At 40.5% G+C, this 20170-nt stretch overlaps 1 protein-coding gene and 1 long non-coding RNA gene across 12 annotated transcripts in view; one reads left to right on the forward strand and one right to left on the reverse strand.

Moving 5' to 3' along the window:
- PPP2R2B (protein phosphatase 2 regulatory subunit Bbeta) overlaps positions 1-20170 on the reverse strand; it is a 499440-nt gene that overhangs the window by 457562 nt on the left and 21708 nt on the right. For 2 of the 11 annotated variants that reach the window (XM_017513243.2, XM_037733007.1), the window contains exon 1: positions 16898-17160. The exons of 6 other annotated variants lie outside the window; for them this stretch is intronic. Coding sequence is in view for 3 of the 5 variants with exons in the window: in XM_037733007.1 (XP_037588935.1) it covers positions 16898-16976 (79 nt within the window). In the remaining 2 variants the exon portion in view is untranslated. Of the gene's footprint in view, positions 1-16897; positions 17261-20170 lie in introns of those variants that run through there. 3 more of the 11 variants (XM_037733009.1, XM_017513235.2, XM_017513238.2) reach the window with 3 other exon arrangements.
- On the forward strand, positions 16799-18591 carry LOC119468761. The gene is made up of 3 exons (XR_005197521.1): positions 16799-16955; positions 17081-17263; positions 18550-18591. It is a non-coding gene; the product is annotated as an uncharacterized LOC119468761 (long non-coding RNA).

Here is a 20170-nt window from a genome sequence, read left to right on the forward strand (position 1 = left end):
AAATGATGAGTTTGTGTCCTTTGTAGGGACATGGTTGAACCTGGAAACCATCATTCTCAGCAAACTGACAGAAGAGCAGAAGCTCAAACACCACATGTTCTCACTCATAGGCGGGTGTTGAACAATGAGAACACATGGACACAGGGAGGGGAGCATCACACACTGGGGTCTGTCGAGGGGAAATAGGGGAGGGATGGTGGGGGGTGGGGAGCTCGAGAGAGATAGCAAGTGGAGAGATGCCAGATGTAGGTGATGGGGAGGAAGGCAGCAAATCACACTGCCACGTGTGTACCTATGTAACAATCTTGCATGTTCTTAACATGTACCCCAAAAGTTAAAAAGCAATAAAATAAATAAACGGGAAAAAAAAAGTTACTGATGTTTCCCATGGCTGTTTTCCCCTACTAATCTGCAAGCGTCAGGAGGTTGGTGACAGTATTCATTGTAATTGGTCCAGAGCCTGACCTCTGCCTATGCATCACAGAGGCTTCAAAAACACTGAAAAAACTAATGCTGTCGCTTGGGTCTGAAGACCTAGGTAGATCCCAGGGGGCTCTACTTCTGTGGAGGATCATGTGTCTGCCCACTATTCTGTGCAGAATTAGAGCGCAAGATGGGAAAAACGTGATCTTCAACGGAGGCCTAAGAAATGCTTACCAGTAAGAACCCAAATGAGCCATGATTACTCAGAAACCTATCAAGGGCTGGGTGTGGTGGCTCATGCCTGTAATCCCAGCACTTTGGGAGGCTGAGGTAGGTGTATCACAAGGTCAGGAGTTCAAGACCAACCTGGCCAAGATAGTGAAACCCTGTCTCTACAAAATAAAATAAAATAAAATAAAATACAACAATTACCCAGGCATGGTGGCAAACACCTGTAATCCCAGCTACTAGGGAGGCTGAGGCAGGAGAGTCCCTTGAACTTCGGTGGCAGAGGTGCAGTGAGCTGAGATCACACCACTGCACTCCAGCCTGGGTGAGAGAGAGACACTCCATCTCAAAAAAAAAAAAGAAAAAAAAAACCTACCAAGAAGACCATCTATGAAGCCTACTTGCAGGCAGACCAATTTGGAGGCAATTTCTAGTTAAGTATATGCAAATTCATCATTTCAATTTTATCCAAATCTTGTTCATGTCTTATTTGTAGTTTCCACCTTAATTTGGATCTAATGCTTGTCATGATTAATCAACCATTTCTTCCCCCCAGAATATAAGATGAGAACAGAGATCTGTCTTTTACAGCACTGTATACTTAGTGTTTAGAAGCATGCTCAACATATAGTAAGTTCTCAAGTCATACTTAATAAAGGGACCAACAAATCCTCCAACACTAAATTTCCTCTGTAGACAAAGGCAGGTGGAAGAGCAGAATGTAACATTTGTTAAGTCCCTGCTAATGCTCAGGCACTGTTTCAGATGCTTTTATGTATCTTATTTCATTTGTTTACCCTGCTAAGTTGCAAGCTTTGAGAGCCTAATTTATAAAAAGCTAAAACTCATGGAGTGAAGATGCCTTTCTTCTTCCACGCCATAAAATCAGGTCTTGCTGGGCAAGTGGTTTTTTAAATGAACATTGGGTATCACTAGACACCTCAAACTTGAATCAGTTTGATGAGGTCTGTGCTAGGACCTGATAATACTGTTTCAAATAAATAATTTTATATGATACCCTGAGCATATCTGAGGACCAACAGAGAGTTGTAATGAGAGCCTTGGCCACTGCTTCACCTACAGGATCGCTTCCATTTATCGTCTCAGCTCTAATTTATCTGAATCAAAGTTTAAAACACAATTTCCAAACAGAAGACTAGAAATGACTGCAAATAAAATGAATTTAGAGGAGGCTGTTCCCAGCAGGTACAGAAAGTTTAGCCTAGGTCAATTAGACAGGGAAAAGTGCAAGCTGGCACTGGGTCATGCTTAAGACTGGAGCAGGAGAAACTGTAGGAGAACCAGTTCATAATATCTGACTATCCCAAATCCCTAGCCCTGAGCTCAAAACACTCAGGCTTGGCCCATTACTTAGTGATGCTTCAGGAGCTTAGCGTGAGCAAACATGTAATATATACCCTGGCCCTGAATTACCTTGTTAGGTGCTCAATGTGAGGAAGGTAGCACTTATGAGAACATTCTTGAAGGCTTAATAACAGCTAAGAGCCTTTTCGGCCCATTCTCTGTATGACTAGGACCAATTTCAAAGAAAGATGAGCTTCCTTTAAAAAAAAAAATCCTGTAAAATAATAGTGCCATTGGACATGCCTCCCTCAGCCATTTAAAAATACCTTCAGGCTAGTTCTCTCCTGAGGGATTACTGAGACACATGCCTGCCTTGTGAAAGGCAATCGAATCGATTCTTTATAGTGTATCCTTGAGGTGTTTCTTCCCGTCTTCACAGAGTTACTAATCAGGTCATCAGATTGTTCTGAGGTATTCCCAGGAATGTTAGAAAGAGTCAAACCACTTTGCATGTAAGTACAGAGGCCAAAACACCACCATGGAGTCCACAGGCTGGGTTCACTACCGCTGGTTTACACTAATTCTCTGTCTGGTTTTGGGCAGTTCACCCTTTTGGGTTAATCTCTCTGCAAGACGGTGGGCAGGATCTAAAAAGGGCTTCTATGTCACTTCCAACTCTGGGTGTCTGACTTGATGAGAACTGCCAACGACCAGCATGTGCCCTCCTCTCCTCACAGGCTGCAGCGGCCATCTAGAAAGCAGCTCTGTGCATAGGCAAGGGAGAAAATTGACATTGTTCCTCTGCTTCTGAGTTCACCTGTAGGAGCCTTCCTTTAGCAGGTCTGCAGCTATGCTCTCTCCAACTGAGACTTAGAAAACTGGGAATTATGAACAGCACACCTAATCCCCTTTCCCCACCATCACTGTTCCCTGATGCTCAGCCCAGAGTTTCCATACCACGAACTAGATGTGGAAGGAGGGAGGAAACTATGCAAAGTTCAGTGGCGACACTTTTTTTTTTTAAACTTTGTCATCCTAGGACAACGTTTCTTGAAGTATTACACTTAGGGTTCTTTCCTCAAAAGGCACTGGGGTACTTTTTGAAAATGGTGATCCTTAGGCTCAGCTCAGGATCTACTGATTCAGAGCTTTGGGTCGGGGGGGGGGACGCTGTAAGTCCCCAGATCTTCATTTTATTTATTTATTTTTATTATTTGCTTTTTATTCATTTGCTTAACCCTTTTCTACTGTAGCTTCATCATGTCTAACACTACAGAAAAAGGATACTTTCCATTTTGCAGCCTGTCAGTGACAAAACTTTGTTGATGACAGTGTGGGGGATGGCTTTGAGATCTTCTAATTTAAAGTGCCATAGGACTTCCCAGATTTTTGGTTACTGAGTACAAATCTGCATTTTAAGCCAAGCACTGTAGATAATTCTTATGTATGGTAGTTAATATTTGGAAACTACTGTCCTAGAAAAAGGGAGACAAAACCTTTTAGCCTTCTGCTGCTACTAACCACGATGATTACTCATTCATCCAACAAAGATGTATCATTCACTACCATATACCAGATACAATAATGAGCAAAAACACAAAGTACCTGTTCTCATGGAACTAACAGCCTAGCAAGAGAAAGAAATGATAAACAAATACATAATATATCAAGTAGTAAGAAAATCCAGGGAGTGAGATGAAGGGTGAGTGATGGGACGTGTGCTTTTCAGATAGGATGGGCAGGAAGGCCTGTATGTAGGATGATTGTGCAAAGACAAAGAAGTGAGGAAAAGAACCATGCGGCTGAGAGAAGAGCATTCCAGGCAGAGGGAGCAACAAGTGGAAAGATCCTGGAGAGGGGATGTATGTGGTCTGTTTGAAGAACAGCAAGGAGGCCCGAGTTAGTGAAGATCAGGGGCTAGTAGCTTGTAGCTTGTTTGTGTTATTTCTAGGCTGCAGAATACTTTACAGTCTAGACTGGTGGAACAAGGATTTGCAGTGATATTATATTACACATCTGTTCTTATTCTAGTCTTTTGTCCTTATTTATGTTGTGGCTCCCTGTTCGTGGCTGAACTCCTGAAGACCGTCTACGATAGGTCTTTTGCTTGAGAACTGGGGCAAAGAGTAAGACAGCTTTGTGAGGGAGGTGCTATGGACTAAATTGTGTCCCCCTGCAAAGCCATCGTTTGAAGCCCCAACCCCCCAATGTGGCTGCATTTAATAACAGGGCCATTAAGGAGGTAATTAAGGTTAAATGAGGTTATTGGGGATGGGACCTTAATCTAACAGGACTGGTGGTGTTTCTGCAAGAAGAGAAGAATTCATCCAGAGTATGCCCCTACAGGGAAAAGACCACGTGAAGACTCAGTCAAGAAGGTGGTTGTCAGCAAGCCAAGGAGAGAGGCCCTAGGAGAAACCAGCCTGCTGGCACCTGGATCTGAGACTTTCAGCCTCCAGAACTATAAGAAAATAAACTACTGTTGTTTAAGCCATCCAGACTCTTGCATTTTGTTACGGCAGCCCTAGCAAACTAATACAGGAGGCTAGGGCCGGGAGGTCTTCACTTAATTATCCGCTCATTTACTTCCTCCGTCTCTGCTGCATGTCCTGTATGTGCAAGGCACTGTGCTACTTCTTTGCATGCATTATTTTATTTAGTCTCACAGCAATTCTGAGGCAAGCTTTACAACCGTAACTTTACAGATAAAGAAACAGAGGCGTAGTTAGGGGCAGTCATTTGCCAGGGGAACTGTTGGAGCTTTTATTCAAATGCAGGACTGTGACAGTAAAGCCTGTGTTTTCCCTCCATCTCAGAAGCAGGAGAACAGAGATCTGGAGCCAGCCTACCTGGGTCCAAATCCCACCCCTCCTGCTTGCTATCTATGGGACTTTGGGCAACTTACTTCTCTTTCTGAGCCTTGGTGTCTGCATCTATAAGATGGGGACAATAAATGCTTTCTCTTAACTAGACTGTAATTAGCACTAAGTGAGCTAATACATTAAAACACTTAGAAAAGGGCTAGGCACTTAAATGCTTCTTATTACGACCCTGAAGTCATAGGGTCCTGCTTGAAGGAACTTGAAATCTTTAGGCTATACAGAGTGGGAAAAGCCTCCTCATTCTCCTACAGAGTTTTCATGTGGAAAAGACCTCAGGTTTCTTATTTGGTGATTCTAAGAAACAGGTTTCAGTGCAATTTAAAGACCTAGGCATACTTGGCATTGTCCAGAAGTAGAATGGCCAGGTTTGAGAGGGAGCAATCTCTCTCATGCTATCTTGTCAGGAATGTTGTGAGGGGGTTCAGGGCCCCTGTGAAGGGCTGGCATAGATGAATTCAGAAGTCTTCTCTCACATAGAAATTTTATAATTCTTTCTAATGGGTTGGGAATAGGTGGCCTACAGGACTGGGCCAGTTCTGTTTTCCTGGCACAGTGTCCTTCCTTTCTTCCTTCCTTCCTTCCTTCCTTCCTTCCTTCCTTCCTTCCTTCCCTCCCTCCCTCCCTCCCTTCTTCCTTTCTTCCTTCCTTCTCTCCCTCCCTTCCCTCCCCCCCTCCATTCTTCCTTCCTTCCTTCCTCCCTCCCTGCCTTTATAACTGAATTGTGTTGCTTGAACTCACGAATTCGTAACAGCCAGTATCATGCTTTGTTTTTATTTGGCTCATACTACCTGGTTTCTACAGGATTTTACATTTGGGGTTCCTACCCACATACTGCCATCTGGTTTATAGGATCATGAAAAGATTATTAATTAAGGTAGACATGGCTTCCTAACCTTGGCTTGTAAGACTGACTGTTAGCCAACTCCTCTGAGAGGGCTACCTTGCTGTTTATATATGAATATACACAGCTGAATGAGCATATGTACAATTCTATCTGGAGCCTTTGATGCAGCAGCTATATCTTGCTGAATAAACATGATATGAAACCATTCTTAGTGGATCTGTCCTAAGACAGCCTTTCTTTTTCTTCCAAACATCATGCTTTTGCAAGTGCTCTGTCTGGAAGAGCAAACTCACTCCTATGCCTGGAATGTGTACTGCCACTTCTGCCACTGCTCATTGAGAATAAAAATTTCTTTGTCTGGATGTCAAGATAATAAACAGGTTTCCATGTTCATAAAGTAGATCTATTCAGATACCGTTGCAGATAGACATACAGGAATTTGAGGACATAACTAGAGCCATTCACAACTCTACTGTCAAGTAACAGTAAGGACTATTTCTAGTGACCATATATCTCCGTTTTGTGTATCCTACCCCTTAAAATACATTCATGCACTGCATAATGACATTTTGGTCAATAATTGACCACATATACAATGGTGATTCCATAAGATTTTCAAATTGTATTTCTACTGAATCTTTTCTATGTTTAGATATGTTTAAATATGCAAATACTTACCGTTGTGTTACAACTGCCCACAGAATTCAGGACCATAATATACTGTATAGGATTGTAGCTTAGGAGCAATAGTTTATACCATAAAGCCTGCGTGTGCAGTAAGCACTACGATCTAGCTTTGGATAAGCACAGTCTATATTTCCCCAATGATGAAGTTGTATAACATGCATTTCTCAGAACGTATTCCCATCATTAAGTGATGCATGACTGCGTGCTAATCTGCTCTTAGCTCTTCCAATGTATTCTCCTCACGGCAGTCACAAAAATCTTTTCATGCCACAAATATAATCATTTTTTAAAAAATTTCCACCCCTCCATAATTTATAGTTGCTCTCTGGGTTAAGATGAAACTCCAGAATTTGTGTTACAGAGGCATACAGGGTCACATCACTGGTTAGCCTCATTCCACTGTACCCCATCTTGGTCTCTATGTTCCAGCCACAATGGCTTTCCCTCAGAATCTTGCTTTCACCATGACGCTCTGGTGACTGGGCCCTCTTTCTCATCCTTCCTAGTTAAGTTCTACTCATCCTTCAGATCTCAGCTCAAGTTACACGTTTTTAGGGAAGCTCTGCTGATCTTCCTGTGCATAACAAAGCCCCGTTAGATCTTGACCTAATGTCATATCCTCTCCATTGCTGCATTTGTCACAGTTTAATTTATTAGATTAATGCATTTCCCTTACAAATATGCAGAAACCATATCTATTTTAACTACCTGTAAACCCATCGCCCAGGTATTTGACACATGAAAGAGATGTTCATTATGTGTGTGTTCATATTTTTTGAATAAATAAATTTATTAGATTAACTTATTTGCCTTTCATAATAGCAGAAGCCATATCTATTTTTACTACCTGTGAAGCCATCACACAGCTCAAATCTGATACATAATAGAGATGTTCTTTATGGGTGTGTTTGTATTCTTCTAATAAAGGAATAAATACATGAATAACTGCTCTTGCAAGGCAGTTCACAGAATACTGAATTTGCACCCAAAGTTTTCCAAAAAGTGACATTCTCATGTATCAACAATAAGATGCAGAGCAGGCTTTCAGACATATCTTCAAAGTCATAATTTATTTGTCTCCTGCTTTCTTTTTCTACTAACTGTGCTTTTGCAGGCACTTGTGAAGATAAAGGCCTTGGCCCTCTCGGCCCATCTTTTCTCCCAGCTCAATCTGCCAGTGAAGAAACAATGACTCAGAAAACTAATGGGCCAGCCTGTCTAATGATGGCAACGATTTCACTGCCAGCAATTTTTCTATTATATTTATAAAATTGAGTCAAAATGAAGGAATTGCCTTGGGGCACAAGAACCAAAGACAAAACATAGATCCAGAAACACAAATCAAAACCGCACTGATCAGTGTATGTTACAGGCAAACACCAGTAAAGGTGATGTAGGTTGAAAGAGTCAAAGAATAAAAACAGGAGCCTCTTTTGCTGGGAACAAGCAAAGTAGGAGGAACCCCAGATATGCAATAGGACAATTTGGTGTGACACTGGTAAGACCAAGACAAAGATGCTGTCAGTGTAAGTACAGGTGCCATCTATGATGTGGCTACCAGGCACATTGCATTCAATGTCTTTGATCCTCACAATAAACATGGGAGGGAAGCATTATTACTTCTATTTTAAAGTTGAAAAAACACATACACGCAGAGAATAAGTTTAAGTCATAATTGGAACTCTAGTTTCTCTGATTCCAAAGTCAAAGGCATTTTCAACTAAATACTTCATCTCACCAGTTCTCCCTCAGTACTTTCACCTGTAAAATGTGGATAACACCATGCAGACTTGGGATAGTCATCCTCCTGTGATAACACAGGGAGAATGTCTGGTGCTCAATTGGTTTTTATTGAACGTGAATCTCTGTCCTCCCTCTGCTGAGTTCTTTATGAATTATATTAGAAACTCCTGAAAATGTGCTACCAATCCTAGCTTCTGATTTAATATGGGAAGATTTAAGAGGGGGACATACTTCCCAAAGCACATATCACTTAATCTGATGCCAACACCACCAAGTTTTATTATATTCTCATTTGACTCTGAGGCCTCGCAGGATTAGCCAATTTTCCAAGGGACGTCACGTGCGCAGAGGACTAGAATCTAGATGACTCTGAAATGCAGGTCCAGGATTCTTCCTATCACCGCATTGTATCAAAGCACACAAGAGTAGAGAGGGATAGGGAGAGACTTGTTAAAGGACACAGAATCACAGCTGGATAGGAGGGATAAGTTCCAGTGTTCGATACTACCATATGATGCCTATAGTTAATAGTATATTAGTTTCAAATGTCTGGGAGGAGACTATTAAACATTTCTAAAACAAAGAAAGGATAAGTGTTTGAGGTGATGAATATGCTAATTACCCTAATCTGATCTCTGTACATGGTAAGTATCAAAACATCATTATATACCCCATGAATATGTACAATTATTTGTCAATTTTTTTTAAATTTCTTAAACTCCATCCCCCAAAATGTACATAGGCCAAGTATTGATTCCTGGGGACTCTACTAATATGAAGAGCATTAATATATAGCTAACTTTTTTTAAGCTCTTAATTTGCACTGGGTAACACTATATACTTGGTATGAATGATCACATTTACTCACCAAAGTGACTGCCTGACATATACAAAATTTCCTCCTGTTTTTATAGATGATAAAATTAAAGGCCAAGAAATAAAATGACTTTCTGTATATTAGGTAGATGTTTTAGCCAATACCTGAATATAAACTCTTGAAGCAAATTCACAGCTACCTCGAAACAAATAAGTGGTTGAATTCTTGAATTCTTGCATTCTTAGGTGGATGAAAATGACCTTGATTCTTCCCATGGCAGCCACTTTTCTGCCAGATATCAGAAGCCTTCCCCAAAAGTAACCTCTTTTCAGCTGCAGATTTAGTCTGTCATTTTAGAGATTTTCTCCCAGAGCCCTTCCCTTGAGCTCTCAGTATGTTTCTCTACCCTGGCCATTGTTGAGTTCTTCCCTCTGACTGTACGTAAGATTCACTTGTGGAAGCTTAAAAACTGAGATTCCTGTGGCCCAGTTTTAGGATATTTGATTCAATAGGGCGGTGTGTAGAGATAGCCCTATGTATTTGCCAAAGTGATTCTCACGCATAGCCAGGATTAAAACCTACTGTTAGAATTGTATAAATATGCCTTTTTCCCTCCTACTAGATTGTATATTAAAGTACAGATGAGTATTTTTTATCTTTTCATTACCCATGTGCTAAGAACAATGCCTGAAACGTTGTATGCCAGGGCTCTGGAGTCAGGCAGTACGGCTGCAAACCCTGATCTGTCACATTTTGGCTGGGTGGCTCTGGCTGGGTTACTAGGCCATTCTGTGCCTTGTCTGCTCACCTGTAAAATGGGGAAAATGAATGGTACTTATCTAACGATATTTTTGAGAAATAGTAACTGTAAAGTACTTAGCACAGGCCCTGACACATAATGAACCCACAATCATTGTGAGCTTTGTAGGTAAGCGAAAAAATTAATTTGATTATCCTTGGTAATTGCTGTGGCAAGGGCAGTGAGAGATAGGAAAGAAAGAATATGACATCCTACTCACTGAATATTCACAGGCATTCTGCTAGGTGTTTTAGAACACTTGTTTTTCACTCTTATAACAATACCTTGATATATTACCATTAGAGAAGGATATACACCAGTTGAGTAATGGAAGGTCATCTAGCAGGTACTTACGAGTGATGAGATTGGAACTCAGGTTTGTCTAGTTTTGAAACCCATTTACCGTTACTTTATTACTAAGACTTAATACAAACATTCACTCATACATTCGTGCTTTCGATCCGCAAATATTTATTATGTGCTTACTATGTGTGAGACTATTCTGCCTACTGGAGATATAGAAATTTACAAAACAGAGAAAGCCTCTGCTTTCATGTCACTCACATGCTATAGTGGGAAAGGACAGACAACAAATAAGTAAATGGATATATAACAGGTCAGACAAAGATAGGTGTTGCGAAGGAAAAATAAGCAGAGTAAAAGTAACTGGGGGCGGGGGAAGAGACAGAGAAAGAGAGAGACAGAGAGAGAGGAATCTTGAGAGAAAGGGAGTGAGCATGTGTGTGTGTGTGTGATATTTTATATAGGAAGGCCAGGAAAGGACACTCTGGTAAAGAAACATTTGAGTGATGGATGTGATAAGATGCAATTGGATTTTGGATATTTTTAGGAGGTGAAGCCCAAAGGATTTACCACAGAATTGGAAGAATGATATGAGAGAAAGAAGGAAATTGAGGACGGTCTCAAGGTTTTTGGCTTGAGTTGCAAGGAGAACGGAGTTCCCTCTTATTTCCTAGGCTGGAGAAAAACACTGAACAAACAGTAGTTTTTTAGTAGGGAAATCAGCATATATGTTTTGGGATCTCTAGTATGCATCTGATTGGAAATGTTGGCTAGGAAGTTGGATGTACAAGTTTGCATTTTAGGTGAGAGATTGGAGCTGAATATGGAAATTAAATCAATGCTATTTAAGACCATAGGAGTGGATGAGACCACTTATGAGCAAGTATATATTAAGGAGAGGACTGATTCCTGGGCGCCAATATTCAAGGTTTAGGAAAATGATAAGGAACCAATAGGGAGTCTGAGACCACAAGGGAAAGGGAAACAGAGAAGAAGAGTGGGCTTTGAGGCCAAGACAGGAAACTCCTTCAGGAAGGACAGAGCAATCATCTGTGAGCATTGCTGAGAGCCTCATTGGGAGGAGGCCTGGCAAAGCATGGCTGCACTGTGCCATGTGGTGGTCATTGGTAACTCTCACAAGAGCAATTTTGGTGGCATGATAGGAAGCACAAACCAGAGGAGAGGTGGCGACAGTGAGTGTGGACAACACTTGAAAGACATTTTTCTGAAAAGGGGAGCAGGAGATGGGGCAGCAGCTGAAGGAAGTTACAGGCTCATGAGATCAGTGTTTAAAATGAGATGATTTATAGCAGGTATGTGAACTACAAAGAATGATCCTGTAGAGAGAAAAAACTTGGTGCTGACAGAGTTGGAACAAGTGCAGGAGTGATGTGCTTGGGGAAGAGAGAGGGGATGTGACCCAGCTTCAAGTGGAGGCTTGATCTTAGATGAGAGCAGGGATAATGTATGCATTGTGCATAAAAATCAAAAAATACGTTTCAGACATAAAGCACTATCAAACGATGTAAGGTTTTCGTCTTCCTTAATTCTTACAATAACTCTTTGAGTTGAGCATTACTATTTCCATGTTGCAGACAAATGCAGTGTGCACTTGGAAATGACTTTAAATATAGGTGTGCATTTATAAGATGAGAGAGATGGATGAGAAAATGAGTAGTCAGAGAAAGCTGTGGGTGGAGGTGTGTTTGACGTGGGCTGTGAAGAGTGGGTTGGTTCTAAATAGGCAAAAGGGACTGAGAAGAGAATTTCAAACGCATGAAAAATATGAATCTATAAATATGAAAAAGTACAAAATATAGTAGTAATGAATCCATTCTTAGCATGTACCTCTGGAATCAGACTGCACGGGTTCCAATTCTAGCCCTTGCATTTAATAGCTATGTGAACGGAGACTAGTTACTTGTCTGTGACTTGGTTTTCTCATGGATAAAATGAGGAAAACAGTGTTGACCCTATAAAACTGTTAGGGATAAACACACACACACACACACACGCACACACACACACACATACAGACACACACACATCCATACCTACATTGACATACATTCATGGTGAAATTGTGCCTAGCAAACAGTATGTATCATATGTTTTACTTATTCTTGTATAATGATTATTATTTATGATATAACAAGGGTTAGAAAAATACGATGTTATTTTTCCCTCTGTGTGTATGTAGACTTCCAGCAAACCTGCTTTTGGGTGTCATTGGAAGATACTTGCTTTAAAATAGATTCTCCTCTTGAAGGAGCATTGTTGATAGAATACGGTTTGGTTTGCTTATTCAATCTCCCATTCAGTCCTTTAGTTAAGAAGGATTTCTTGAGCATCTACTCAGAGTCAAGCTCTGAGTAGAACTTGACTCTGATGCAAAGACCAAAGATGAGTAAGGCAGAATTCCTGTGCCCAAGTTGCTCCTGGTCACGCAGGAGACGGGCATGTAAATAGGCCTGTTTCAATATGTAATCTGAAGGCTGTTCTCACATTCAGAAGGAAATGTGCAGTGTGATAAAGATTAAGAGTACCAATTTTGAATTCAGAGAGTTTGGACTTCCGTCTTGGCTCTACCACTTCACTAGCTGTGGTTCTGAGTAAGTTGTGTCTGAGTCAGTTTCCTCATCTGTAACATGGAGATAATGGCATTTAATAAGAAAGACTGTTGTGAGGAGTCCAAGATGCACAGACATAGCCCTTAGCACCCAGCCAGTGGTCCACAGGGTTCGTGGTGCTGAAGCTGCTATTTCTTATTTCTTCTTTCCACTGTCCTTGTGGTTTGTGTGACTCATAATAACAATTTCATTTTTGGAGTTGTTGAAGACATCTTCCTAGAAAGACTTGACTCAAGCTGAGTTTTCAAACATGGGTAGAGATTTGCAGCACGGAAATAAGATAAAGACAATTTCGGGAAAGGAAGAAGCACGTGGCAAGTCACACTACCCTTGTCCCTTTAGGAAAATAAAGTGTCCTTACTGATTTGTTAGATAACAGAAACAGGCCCTCCAGTGCCTGGTGACAAATTAGGTCCACCAAAAAGTATCAGGCAAGGTTCCTTATACTTCACTGATTCTCTCATTCCTGTGGGTTTTTGTGTCCCCTCTATCCTGTCTTGAATGGCTTCTTTACAGCTGTGATTGGAATTTAGTTTCTCCAATTCAGATGCCACTTTTGTGGATGAATCCTCCCCTGTTAAGGGGAAAGAGTTATGTGCTTCCTTACTGAGGTCTACAGAGAAGTCAAGACAGTCTAAAGGTCTTCTCAAAACCCTGATTGTGGATCTGCATTATTTGGTTGTCCTGGTTTCTGTTTGTATCCTCTTATTTAAAGTAGTAAAAGAACACTACAATAAAACTAGTCCCTTAAAGTACGGTTACAGAAAGCTCCCCAAGCCACAATGATTAAAACGATTTTCATGCATGTGGGAGTGAATGCTCTTCAGAATATTTTTCACATATGGTTTTGGAAATTTATCCATACAACAGCCTTGGTATTTGTTATCTTTCATTCAATCAAAAATGTACTAAGCGCCTGTAATGGGCCTGGCATCATTCTAGTTCTGGCGGTACAACAGTTACACATGGGTCGTGCTTCCAGGGCAGCAGTGAGGCAGAGACTAACAAAACAGTCACAGTGGTTTATCCATAATGACAAATTAGAGTTAGTGCTTTGCAGTAAAGAAATTCAGTTTATTAAGAGCTGTGATCAGCTGAGGGTCAGGATGGCTTCTCAGCTTGAGCTGAGAGTTGAAGGTTGGAATTAACAAGGCAATGGGGCAGAAGGAAAAGAGGAGCAGCCCAAAAGTCTACAGTGGGAGGGGGAATGTTGAGGAACCAAAGAAGACCTGTGTGTCTGGAGGCCAGGTGAGATGGAGTATGTTTGACATAAGGCAGGAAAGTCAGGCGAGGGTCAGTATACGCAGGGCCCTGCAGGCCACAGAAACCATAGAGACGTTTTAAATGCGAGTGTTTGTGTTTTAGAGTGTGGGGTGGTCAGATAATCATAATTAAAAAATCATTCTGACTGCTACATGGAGAACCAAATCTCCATATAATGGATGAAAACGCAGGCTTGAGGGCTCACATATTGTTGATTTACCCTATATACAAATGTGTTACTATACACAATGTGCTTAGACGATGCCTTTGGTACACTAAATACAAGTGAAGGCTGGTTGTTACTATGGTTATTATCACCTTGCTATGTTGTTTTGAATGTATGTTTTTGCAACCATCCTATGGAGCATTGTTACCTATATTTTACAAATGAGGAAACTGAGGCTCAAAGAGGTTAAATAATTCCTCAATATCTTTCAGTTGACAGAGCTAAGATTCAAAGCCCATGGTTTTCCTGCATTGAAAAAAACCAGCAACAATAACAAAAACAAACAAACAAACAAAAAACTGTTCAAAGAGAAGTTGGGAAGACAAGCCAAGTTTTCTAATTAGGATGGTACTATCCCCTAAGAAGCCCAGAAATTATTAAAGCTCTTAAATTTGTTTTAGAGTTTCTCTCAAGGAGATTGGGTTATTCGTATTTATTTGGCTTTCACAGAGATAGTCACATATTATTCATTCTCCACTTTTTCAAATTATGAAATGTGAAGTTCACAGCCATATTTTTTTCTGTAATAGACCACAGGGTAACACAATTGCCAACAATATGAACACACACACACGCGCGCGCGCGTGCACACACACACACACACACACACACACACATACACAACCTCAGGTGTATTCTGGTATGTTTTTCTCCTCGGACAAGCTTTAAGTAAGAGCAACTAGTTTCTCGTGACACAGTGATGCATTTGAAGATACCACTCATTGCTTAAGATAACGTGATAAATAAAGCAAAGTTCAATATCTAAGAAAACACATGGGGCATGAGACTCAAAAACAGACAGCACCTATCGTGTACAGAGCATTACAAAGAACTGTATTTAATGGTCACATTTCATCTCTACATCTATGTTATAGATAAAACTGGTCAGAGAGCAATTAGGTGACCTGGCGCTGCTTGCTTGGTACCTTGGTACATAACTCATGTCTTTTCCACTATGTCCCGGAGCCTCCTCCATGAAGTTAATGTTTGACAAATGCCATATATATATATATATATATATATATATATATATTTTTTTTTTTTTTTTCTTTTTTTTTTACTAGGTTTACAACAAATTTAAATACATGCCTTTCCACCTTCCCACCCAGAAATCTGGTGATAGTGGGTGAAGCAGAAATTGTTTTGACAGGAGCAAAATGGGGTTTTCATTTTAATGAAATAAATCAGTGAAATTTAATTTTCAAAAACAGCTTTATAAGTTCTTGTTGTAGGGATTTTTTTTTCTATATGATACAGGATGTTTAGTTTGATTAATATACAAGACAGAAACTCAGTAAACCAACTGTTTAAATTTTCTAAGTCTAAGCAGGCAGGAAAGGACAGGAGAACCAATCAGAAATAGGAAAGTCATCTAGGCAGCTTCTCTATGGCTTTAGAGCTCTAGTAATTGAAAAGTTTTCCCGGAAATTTTGGTCCATGCCATTCTTCCATTCCCCTTCTCCCCTCAATATGGTTAAGGACTTTGTTTCTTTTCACTAGGAAGAAAAGATTTCTCAGTGGGTCATTTCCCTTTACCACCAATAAATTTTTAAATGGAAATACCAACTGTAATCAAAATCTATGAGATATCAATGTCTATGAAAAATATCATCCTCAGTCTCAATTCAAGGGTGATCTCAAACGTCTACTCCCTTTCCTGAAGGTACTGATAAAAAACTACCTTATGGTATAATATATGCTTCCCTCATTTTAAACACACAGCCCCCAGTCTCAGGATTCTACTTGGAGGATGAAAACAAGGGTGGATTTTCAGAACAGGCTGGTCACCAGCTCAATTCCAAGAGAGTGTGGCTGGACATGAGGTAGAGTCACAGCATCTCACCATCCTCAACCCTCTTCAATCAAGTACCACTAGTAGAACAATCCTTAAGCCTCAAAAATGTCAACCAGTGGCATTTCTTGAAATTGTTTGTTTTCTAAGATATGTCAGATCTAAAAAACAGGCAGTTCACATCTAGAAAGTATACAACTGGCTTCTGACTATAGAAATGTTGCATTCTGCAATGCTTAGTTGAAGGGGAATTGCCAGAATGTTTACAAGGCACACACACACGTATGCATAGCATGCTACATTAGAAGGCAGCAGAGAAGGTCCCCAGAGAAAACAGGAACTGGGGAATGTATACAAGGCTCAGCCCAACCCCTCTTGAAAGCATCAACTTAGGACCCCTGCAAACCACATTTCCTGTAAGTGCTGAAAGTCAGCTGTGTTCTTGCTGCTCTGTAACCCAAGTACGGAATCCAAGTAAACCAATCCAACAATCAACACTCCACAGTGATGTACTAAGCTAATTTTATTTTGCTAATTGCTTTCTTGGGCACGCACCAAATTATCAAACAGACAGTGACAAAACAGAGAGCTCGGACAGATGTATGTGGCAGCACCTACTTAATGTTTTTTTGCTTAACACTAGTTCCAATGACTTGTTTGCATGCTAAATGAAACAAGAAAAATTGGCAAAATATTTCTGAGTTGTTTTCTAATTAGCTGTGTCAGCTTTGAGATTACCTTTGCAACATTATTCTGCTCTTCAGAAAATACTTCCCTTTCCTTGTACAAGACAGACTGATTTTAGAAGCAGATCTAAGTCTGTTGGATACAAGCTTTTGCCAGGAACGACAGTCACCTAGTAGCTACAGCAAGCAGCATCAGCAGAACCTGTGGGAAGTCAGACACCAGCCCACTTTTCCCACCCACCCAGACACTCTCCCTCTCTGGTCTGTACCTTCCGTGTGGCAGCTGGAAGAGAGGATGGTGTTCGGAGGTCTGAAGATGTAAGGCAGGTAACGAGAGAAGCATTTCATCTTCCAAATAAAAAATAAAAATCTAAATTAAAAAACAGTCTCCTGAATCCATAAGGATTCTCTCGGCCTTTTAAGCTGGCTACATCACCAATATGTTTATGTAGGTTCTTTCCCAGGTCTGCAAAGCTGGGGTGCCCGAGGAATAACTGGAGATGGGTCCCATTTTGCCATCAGCGCCAGGAAGCACTGCCTTACATTTCTGCATGCAGCTCAAACTCAGAAGCCCCCAAGCAAGCCGGGATATAGCCTCTTCATTGGCTGAAGCTCCTCCGAGCAGGATTTGCTGAGTAAGTCAGTCCTGCCTGTAAACACACGCTGAAATGCTCTGCCTGAAACCTCTACCTTTTCCCGTGTGGTGAGTTTCTCTTTTCGCAAGAGAAATCCAGCAGGATATGGGAGTAGTGAGGATAAGTGACCATCTCTTATTTAGCTGAAAGATCAGATGAAACAAAGACAGCATAGTGTTCCGCCCTGGAGAGAGATGTCTGTTAAAAGGAGCCACCCGTAATGCCATGGATCTCAGGAATATTGAAGTACAGTGCAATGAAATGGGTCTCTGTCCTTGCTTAATCTAGATTTAGTTCTATTTTTTTTAAATACTAAAGCCCAGACAATAGGACCATTTATCATTTAGGTGAAGCCAAAAGCTGGGTTGAGTAGCCGGTGATAGAGGGCTAACACAGATAGATTCTGTGCTCCACTGCTGCTTCTTTTTCCCCTGCCAGCCTTAACAGTGAAGCAATAACTTAGTTCTGAGTTATTCACTCTCCAAATACAAAGCCACAATGTAACAACAGAGACTAAACCCGAAGGAGCTGACTCTTCATCAATCCATGTGCCCTAATGGCATTAAAAAAACATGGAAAAACTAAGTTGATCCAAGGATTACACAACTTTACCAACACTCTCACTGAGATTTCAAGAGAGAGAGAGCAATATAATTTAAGGACATGACCAACCACCAAATATAAGTAATTGGGATAAGGAATTGGTTTGGTTTTGGCCCATGAAATAATAATGACTTTGGAAACATTATCACTGGAAGACAAGAAAGCACAGGGCTTCAGTTTGGGATTTATAAGTTCTGTCAAAGACACTATTGTACATAACGAAGTGAAAGAGACAAAAGTCCTTCGTGCTGCACTCAGAGGCACAGGGAAATGATTTAAATGTCCATAAAAGAAAACCAACGTTTCCCTAAGATTTTTTAAAATAAAATTTAAAACAAAAGTGTGCCTTGAAAATTGGGTAGAATAATTTTTAAGCCTTCATAGGCTCTCCTCCTTATACGAATATTTATCTCAGCATTGGAGGAATGTGCTGGTCTGCCCAGGAGAGAAAAAACACAGTCATTAGAATGCCAGGACAGCCCATGATTGTGTCAGTTGATTCTCCCATCAGTATGCCACCTCTCTGACTTTTGGACTGTTATGACATGATGACGAACTGCTGGCAGAGCCAGGCCATTTAGTTCTGCAATAAACATATAACCTCCTTAGACCCAGGGACTTGGCAAGGTAGGGCCATCCTAAGTAAGGTGCTGTTTATTTATTTACTTTTTATTGCATTTTAGGTTTTGGGGTACATGTGAAGAACATGCAAGGTTGTTGCATAGGTACACACATAGTAAGTGGTCTGGTTTGTTTGTGTGGGTAACATCAAACTCGTGTCGGAAGAGTATATCCAGGCGTGTCTTCCTAAGAGATACTTCATTTCTAACCTCCGGCCAGCAGCGAGAGAGTGGAAGGACTGTGGGCTTTCGGGTCAATTTGACCCCAACAGTTTGCATCCCAGTGCATTCACTTAGTGGCAGGGTAGAAATGAGCAAAACTTTAGCACTGTGAACCTCAGTTTCTTCATCTATAAAATGGGAACAATGACAAGGTTTTCCTCATGTATTCTTGAAAGAAGTGAGACAATAAGCATAGAGATCTGGCACATTGCAGGCACGTGGTAAACTACCAATGTTGCTGCTGTTAGCCTTCTCTGAGCCATACACCAACCTAAGAGTAGTTGAAGAGGGATGTGCTTAAGAGGAGTGATGCTGCAGTTAGACAGCCAGTGTTTAATCCTGCCTTTGACATTGACTTACTGTGTGATCTTGGGCAACTTACTTAACTTATTTTAGCCTCATTACAGGCCTAACAAGGATAATAATAGAACCTTAAATGACACTATTGAGGACACAATGGGATAGCTCCTATAAAGGGTTTAGCTCAGTGTCTAGCACATTGTAAGTGCTTCCTAAGTTTAATTACTATTGCCTATAATAGTTGTACCAGCCCTGAATTATAACATATTACTTTATTTACCTAGCTATCTTATCAAAATAATGAAAGTGTAAACTTGAGGGGGAGATCAATGTTTAATTCATCTTTATATCTCTACTGCCTCACCAGTGCCTGCACAAAGTAGATAGTACATATTAGTTGAGTGAATGGATAAATCAATATATATGGGTAAAGCTTCTGGAAGATATTTTAAACTTTTTATGTGTGTGTGAAGGTCCTTTATAGCACAAATGAAGTGGATTTGAGCCTATCACAAAGCTGGAATAGATCATTCAAATAAAGGCATTATGGAATTTGTGGATATACATGCTTCAACTTTAATTGTGTATTTCAGCTTTACATAAATGGTAGACACTTAGCAAATATTTTCTAAGTCAATAGTAGGCACTCATTAATTACTTCCTGAGTGAAAAAAATACTCACTGAGGATGCTGGCCATAGTTATCTTCAAAGAACTCAATAAAAACAAAACAAAACAAACAAAATACTGTCATCTCCAGTAGAAGCAAAAGAACAATGGGACTAGAACCCAAGTCCCAAATAGGCCACTCCAAACCAACCAATACCTCTTGACCTCAATTGAAAATGTTTTTTCAAGTCAAATCTAAAATGACAGATTTAGTGTAAGGCCTAGGCACTTATCTACCCATATGCAGAATGGGCAAGAGGCAGACAGAACAAATTTGACATTTCTTTGGACAGGTGAACCTGATGCAGGTAGTTTGCACGGCACCGTCTGAACTATTTCAGTGTGCTTTTTTTCTCTTTGATTCTCTCAACAATCCCATTTTACAGAAGAGAAAATGGGCTGAGGGGATATAATAATTTATCAAAAGGAGATCCCATATTTCCGCACTAGAATCATCTGATGAGCTCGTGAAGAATGCAGATTTCACAGCCCGC

The sequence above is a fragment of the Cebus imitator genome, unplaced genomic scaffold, assembly GCF_001604975.1.
Source record: "Cebus imitator isolate Cc_AM_T3 unplaced genomic scaffold, Cebus_imitator-1.0 Scaffold489, whole genome shotgun sequence".
NCBI classification, from domain to species: Eukaryota; Metazoa; Chordata; class Mammalia; order Primates; family Cebidae; genus Cebus; species Cebus imitator.